Source organism: Urocitellus parryii, chromosome 9, assembly GCF_045843805.1.
Source record: "Urocitellus parryii isolate mUroPar1 chromosome 9, mUroPar1.hap1, whole genome shotgun sequence".
Classification (NCBI taxonomy): domain Eukaryota; kingdom Metazoa; phylum Chordata; class Mammalia; order Rodentia; family Sciuridae; genus Urocitellus; species Urocitellus parryii.
In genome coordinates, this window is record NC_135539.1 from 7,012,414 (window position 1) to 7,019,977 (window position 7,564).

At 55.3% G+C, this 7,564-nt stretch overlaps 1 protein-coding gene across 1 annotated transcript; it reads right to left on the reverse strand.

The window, feature by feature from the left end:
- Window positions 1-205: 205 nt before the first annotated feature.
- On the reverse strand, window positions 206-5,882 carry Atp6v0c (ATPase H+ transporting V0 subunit c). Its single transcript, XM_026385467.2, has 3 exons — window positions 5,456-5,882; window positions 791-974; window positions 206-706 (listed from the first exon to the last, which is right to left on the reverse strand). Exons 1-3 carry the CDS (start codon window positions 5,532-5,534, stop codon window positions 502-504), a joined length of 468 nt encoding a protein of 155 aa, XP_026241252.1. The 5' UTR covers window positions 5,535-5,882; the 3' UTR covers window positions 206-501.
- Between the last annotated feature and the right edge of the window lie 1,682 nt (window positions 5,883-7,564).

A 7,564-nucleotide genomic window follows, 5' to 3' on the forward strand; every position in this document is an offset into this window, starting at 1 on the left:
TTATTGGACACAGCTGGGCGCCAGGGCCTAGTGGCTGGCGTTCTGCCCCCGACCGGGGCACCGGGCGCAAGGGGCGGTTCCATCCAAGGAGTCTCGGCAAGGGGGACCCCACAAGGCAACACTCTACCTAAAGGGTACTATATAGTTGGGTTGCTCCATAGACGCATGAACAGGTCAAATCTTTTATAAATAAACATCCAGTGAAGAGAAAAATGACAACTCTAATTCATCCTTATACACAGAGCACTCTAGGGCGGGGGCTGGAGGCTGGCATCCTCACTGGTCGGGGGCCTGGATGGGAGATGAGTGGGCCCAATGTCCACAGCACGGGGAGGAAGGGGCCAGGCGGGGAAACAGACAATGGGCACTAGGACACTGCGCATTTACAAGACCAACTACGGAGGAGGGGGTGGCTGCCCGTGCATGTGTCAGGCTGTTCATTCTGGAATGAGGAGGGGGGTGGTCTTTACATCGTGTTCTGTGGCTGGTGAGCTTGAGGGGCTACTTTGTGGAAAGTATGAGGGCCACGATGAGACCGTAGAGGCCAAGCACCTCAGCGAAGATAAGGATCAGGATCATGCCCACAAACAGCCGGGGCTGCTGGGCAGTGCCCCGAACACCGGCGTCCCCCACAATGCCAATGGCAAAGCCAGCTGCCAGGCCACTCAGGCCCACACTCAAGCCTGCACCAAGCTGGAGGAAACTCCTGGAGGAGAGAAAAGATACAGGGCCGTTAGCAGCCTGCCTACCAAGGCAAGACAGTACCAGGCATGGCACTCCCCACACTCACCTGTAGAGGCTAATACCATCATTCAGGGAGTTGGCGATGAGGACTGCCACCACCAGGCCGTAGATGGCGATGATCCCAGCCATGACCACTGGGATGATGGACTTCATGATCAGCTCTGGCCTCATGACTGACATGGCTGCGATGCCGGTGCCACTCTTGGCCGTGCCATAGGCGGCACCCAGGGCTGTAGGAGGGAGGTGAGGTGAGCCAGGAGCCACCTGCAGGCCTCTTTAGCACAGCTGAGGGCTCCCCAAGTTAGCACTCACATGGGGAGCCGAAAGCACCAGAGGGGCAGAAGGGCCTCCAGAAGCAACAGCCACAGTTAGAACCATTTCCCACTTTCCTCTGGCTAAGTGCCCACACCTCTCTCTCCTGCAATAGCCCTTGTGGCCCCGCTAGGGTTCCTACTCTGCTGTGACACCTAGCCCTGTTCCCTAGCACTCCTCAGCCTGCTGCCTGCTACCTTAGGCAGCCCTAGCTAGGGTCCCAAAAGCCTTGCTTGAGGTTCTAGGCATCTTTGTCCCACCTTAGGTCCCAGTATTTCCAGTCCCACTGATCAGTAGCCCAGATGCAGGTCCAGGGTAGCCAATCAGTCCTTAGCTAATACCCAGGGACAATACCCTGGAAGAGCCACCACAGTCTAGGCTGGGTGGTAGAGCGGAGTGGTAGAATGCTTGCCCTCCATGTGTGGGGCCCAGGGTTCAATGCTCATAATACTGCGCGCGCGCACGCGCGCACACACACACACACACACACACACACACAAAGGTCCCCTCCCCAGTACTAGCAGGCTAAAGCTTCTACTGATGGATGTGACCTCAGGGTCAGAAGTAGCTGATCATAAGCAAGTCTTTACCTCCAGGCCAGAGCTTTTGGACTCACCACCCAACTTCCCACTACTCCAGCCCCTAAACTGGAAGTCAGAGCTAAACTGGGGGCTGGGAGGGGCTGTGCTTTGCCAGGAAGGGCAGCTTTCAGCACCCCATGCCACACAGCAGGCCCTGTGACCTTGATAGACAGGACCCTCCCTAAATAACCAGGGAAAAGAAAGGGCAAGCAAAGAGGATGAGGCATAGGAAAGAGGTCAGGAGTCTGGGGTCATCACCCACCCTGACCATGAGAACTCAGGAAAGTTCTGCCCTCCCTGTGGTCTTCAGGCCTCCCACACATGGCAATAGGGGAGCTGGACTCTAGGGGTGGCCTGTCTCCTCTGGAGCAAGTGGCAATGGCATACTTTGCCCTGTCTTTACCCAGGGTGCCCATACTATATTCATTTTGAAGAGAGCAATGACTGGCTTGACCACAGAGACAACACAGGTCAGAGGCAGAAGAAACTAGGACAATTCCAGCCTTTGTAACATTTTATTGATTTCTTAGCGCCCTCACCCCCCCCCAAAAAAAAAAAAAGCCTACTCTTGTTTCAGCACTGAGAAGAGCTGAATTCCAAAGGGCTCTGTCTTTTCAGAGATGAGGAGACAGAACAGTGACCCAAACACAGCAACACCTCCAGGACAGCAAGGTGGGGTTAGGGGGTGGAAGGATGACAGACCAGGCGATTCTGAAGGAAACAGTGACAGTGAATAGGAAATCACAAGAAGATGGGACAGAGGGCAAGGATAATAGCACATGTGGAGATGACAAGGAGAAGACTGGAGGGAGCAGGCTAGGGCGGGGATACAATGGACCACATTGCTTCCTCTAATGGTATCCTGAGATGCCCAATACTACCATTAGCCTAGGGCTCTGGGACCATCTTCAAGAGGCCATTCCTGGAACTTTTCTGGTCACAGTGTTTTGTTTTGTTTTGTTTTGTTTTGGTGGGGAGGCACTGGAGGCTCCCTCTGCAGGCCCAGCCCCATGTCAGGCTGCATCACATATGTGCAACAGACCAGCACCTCCAGGGTTCACACCCCTGGGGACAAGTTACAAACAGCGAGCACAGGCTGACATGTGGCACTGGAGAGGAGTTTGAACAGAGGGAACTCAGCACCCTAGGTATTGAGACTCTTAAGAGGCAGGAAGTAAGCTGGGCCCTTCCCCAGAACAGCAGGGAAGTCATGTGGCTGGGGAGAGGGTAGGGCAAGAGGAACAAGGGAGAGAAAAAGGGATAGCCACTGTAAGTCAGAGCTACAGAAAATAAAACCTGTCTAGGCCTGGGTGGCAGCAGGTCCAAGAAGCCAAGCCTGATGGAGTTTTAAAAGGCAGGCCTGCCAACAATGCCAGACGCAGTGGGGCAGAGAGCAGGGTCAGGAGGCAGTTCCTGGAACACAAGCACCAAACCAGGGAGGAAGTCGCTGAAAATACAGAAAAGGAGCAACCAGCAGCTTCATGGAAGACATGATGAAGAAAGAATCAACAGGATATTTGTCACAAGAAAAAAGGAGAAGCTGGAATGTGAAATGGGGGAGGGGGGCCATATGCATGGATCTCATTTGGTTAAAAACCAATGAGTCGGGCTGGGGTTGTAGGTCAGTGGTAGAGTACCTGCCTAGCATGTGTGAGACACTGGGTTTGATTCTCAGCACCACACATAAATAATAAAATAAAGGTCCATTGACAACTAAAAAAAATTAAACAATCAATGAGTCAAGTGCAAAGCAGGCCAAGACCCAGACACTAGCAGAGAGCTTCATGCTGATCCAACAGCAACACCAAAGGCCATGGAAGGACAGAGAGGGCTTGTCCAGGCAGCAGAGAATATGAAGACAAACCTTGGAGAAAGACACATTTTAGAGTGCAGAAATGAATTCAAAAGGTAATGGCCAAGGAAGAGGCAAGCCATCATTGGGCTGTGTTAAGCTCCATGTGGGGAGGAGTGGAGCTAAGGACACAGAAGAGAATTCACAGGGGCCAACAGGTATGCAGGTACCAATCCCTAGGAGCCAGGGTCAGGCAGGAAAGGCCTAAGCCAGCAATACCCTGTTCTCAAAAAAGTACAGACACCTGCTGGTACTGCTCAGTAGAAAAGTACACTCAGGTTCTTGATGGAGAGGGAGAGAACTGGGTACAGAAAAACAGGTCAGTGGGAAAACTCACGAGTCACTGGAAGTCACCCTGAAAACTGAAAGGCAAGTTTCATTCAGGCAGAGATCTTGGTTGTTCACTGATGTCACCCCAATACCTGGCAGAGCTCAAGCAAGATTTGCTGAACAAGTGAGTGATAGCCACAGAGAGCTGCGGTGGAAGGTAGTAGAACTTCCTAAGGCATTCTGGGGACAAGGAGCTTAAGGGAGATGCATAGCATGCAGCTCAGGGAAGCTCTAAAGGTGTGGGAACAGCAGGCGTATCCTGGCAAAGGAGATGTCTAGACCACATCTCCCACCACAAATGACCCCTTACTGGAAGGGGATGGAAAGGGCAGGGCTCACTCAACAACATGTGACTGGCAGACAGGCCCAGGCAGGGGAAGGCCCCCAAGACAGCAGGGTCCCCAAGTCCCCACCCCACAAGTATTTACAGTCAGCAGAGACTGTTTAGAGTTCAAACCCTCCACATACATGTACTGGGAGCCTCCCCAGTCCACCAGGTAGGGTGGGGCAGGGCGGGCCACTCTAGCCAAGAACCAGACCTACCAGAGGAGCAAACCAGGCCAGACCAGTCCACTGTAGCTGTCTCTGACTTATTTCCCTAGGCCCCACATTCTCAGGTTTGGTCTAAGCTTCTGTCTCCCAGAAGGGCAAGTTTTCACCATATTTGACCCCCTAGTACTGTCAAGGCCCAACTTCAAAGCAGGGTGCCATCAAGAACTCTGCTGGATTCCTTCTCCATGACCAGGGCAGCCCCTCCCGATTCCTGGCCCTGAAAGAGGAAGGTCATTCATTCATCCCTCCATTCTTAAGAACCAAAACTGGAGAATTCCTCCTAAGGAACAAAGACCCAATCCTGTAAATGCTAGCACCCCATGCCACCTTCTCATCCAAGTCAAAGCACAGACCCTCAGCAAGCGTCCACACAAGCGCTGTCTCCCAGAAGCCCCCATTTGCAAATGCTCCCACCTCTACGTCTCTGCGGGCTCTCAGGACCAACTCCTTTTCCAGCTTTCCCAACCAACCCACATAGCTGACAGAGTAATTGGGAAACCGCGACAAGCCCTAACCGGAAGGACCTGCCTCAGGATACGGACCACCTGACCCCGGCCGCCTTTGTGGCGAGGGCTGTGGACCTTGGCGAGACGGAGTGTCCCGCCGGCCAGGAGGCCAGGGACTCTCCTCCCGGGCGCACTCGGGGCGGCAGCCGCCGCCCACAGACCGGAGCCTCCCGAGGTGTGATGTCACACCTGCCCGCTGAATGCGGGGTGCGGAGCAGTCGCAAGACCGCGCACCGCCCCCTGCGCCCCCACCCCAGCCCCCCTCCCGCCTCCCGGGGCTAAGATGGCAGCGGCGCCGGCGCTGCCCCACCCCCGCACCGCAGCTTGGCTGGTAGGGCCGTCAGCCGGAATCCGGGGACCCCCAAGACTCGCATCTAGACAAGCACGCACACCCTGCGCCCCAGACACCCCATGGCCCCCGCCGCCCTCGGACCCGACCCCAGCCCGCAGTCGCGTGAGGCCGGGCACCCCAGACAGCCCGGACTGCGTCAGAGTGAAATCACGCGCCGGCCCCCCGTGCGCTGCGGGCAGGAGTCCCGCGGCGCCCCCCGCCCGACCCCGCCTGCCGCGGGGCTCACCGCTGAAGATCATGGCGGACGAAGCGCCCATGACCGCGAAGAACGAAGCATACTCGGGGCTGTTCTTGGTCTCGGACATGTCTGCGGGCGGGGCGGGGGGCGAGCTCAGCGGGCCGCGGCGAGGTGAAAACAGCAGACCGACGAGCGGGCGCAGAGGCGAGCGAAGGCGACCTGGCCCGTCAGCCGCTGCGCTCTAAATACCAGCACCGCAGAGCAAAATGGCGGCCGCAGCTTGGTCACATGATCCTGTCCCCGCCCCCTCAGGGCCGTACCACTTCGCGCCTGTGAAGGAGCCGTGGCTTCGGACGCCTGGGAGGCCGCTGACCGCCCCAAGGCTGTGCCGCTAGCCCACTGGTCCCAGCCCCGACTCCACGCCCCGCATCAGCCTTCGTGGGCGCACTGCCCGGCGCCGGCGCCCTCCAAACCCCACAGCGTTGGGTCCGTCCGACCCCCGGGCCGGGGCGGGGCTGGGTGCTTTCATTAGCATACAAGGCGGGGTCTCTCCGCCCCGCCTCCCTTGCGGCTGCGCACCGCCCGCAGGTGTTAGGTTTTTTTCTTCGTCGCTTTTCTTGGCATTCCAGTGGTGGAGCCCCACTCCAGGCTTCTCCCGCCAGGACCCCGTGGCAGGGCCAGGCTCCTTGGAGCGCCGCGCTGGCCCTCGGTCTCTTCGAACAAATGAATCAAAGAAATTTCGAGTGCCGGCGGCCGGCCTCCTATGCTCCAGGCCCCAGGAAAGCCCCCATCCCACCTGTGAAGTCCTGGCCTGTGGCTGAAGCCTCTCTCTCTTCGCGCACCACCCGTCCCCAGGCTCATCCAGACCCCATAATCATCTTATCCAGTAGTTGATGACTTCACTCCTAGATTCCTAGAAAAAAAATAAGTCCTATCTACCCTTCTTGCTTTAGCGACCCAGATATCAGTTGAGGGTGTCTCCACCCCTCAAGATATAGGCATGACGGGTTGAAAGCCCTTTTGGTGTCCTCCGAATTTCTGAACGTTCTGGTGTCCGGAGGAATCTTCATTTTGTGTTTCTACCTTCTGGCGTCCAGGTCCTTTGCATGTCCACTCAAAGCCCAACCATGCAAAGCCTCTCTTCTTTCTGGAGCAAGTCCTGGAGGACGAGGGTTCCTCCATCAGAGCAGGCTGGCCCTGCCCTGCTGATGCCCTGTGACAGCCGGAGCACCTCAACTAGTGCTTCTTCTCCACCAGCCAGATCTGGCTGCCCTGTGCCTTTTTAGTTCCTTTCCTTTAAGGATCCTGAAGCAGCTGCCACCTGGCCAGTTCTCCCTTTAGCCACAGCCCACAAGCCCACATCCTGAGATCAGAGCTCTGTAAGTGGCCTGGTGCCACCTGCAAACTTCTCCATGTAGGCAGTGGAGTCACCTTCCCATCCTGGCCTTCCTGCTGAATTCTCAGCCCCACCTTCCACAACAGGAACCTCCCTGGGGCTCCTTTCCTCCTGGCTGGACTGGGTCTATCACCCTCTGGACTTGGTGCCCATTAAAGTACCGAAGTATATGTGTGTGTGTGTGTGTGTGTGTGTGTGTGTGTGTGTGTGTGTGTATTTTTTAAAAATATTTTTTAGGGCTGGGGATATAGCTCAGCGGCAGAGTGCTTGCCTCGCATATGTGAGGCACTGGGTTCCATCCTCAGCACCACATAATAAATAAATAAAATAAATAAATATATTTTTTTAAAAAAGATGTACTTAAAAAATATTTTTTAGTTGTAGGTGGACACAATACCTTTATTTTTATGTGGTGCTGAGGATCGAACCCAGTGCCTTCCACATGCAAGGCAAGCACTCTACCATTGAGCCACAAACCCAGCCCCTTAAGTATATTTTGTTTCAGAGAAGAAACTACAGAGAACAACTAGAAGCCCTTCCTCTACCTCCCCATTTCTCAAATGACTCTGATTTCTCAAAAGAGGAATTTTCACTGTGTGTTTCCACCTCTTCACATCCCCTTCCCTCTACAGCTTCTCACTCTGGCCAAGGTCATAGTGACCACCATTTCTCTTAAATAGGAAAACAGTGGTCAGGCCAACCAAGTGGGCCTCTGTGTTATTCTCCCAACTGCCCACTTCTCTGCCCCCTCCCTTCTCTCT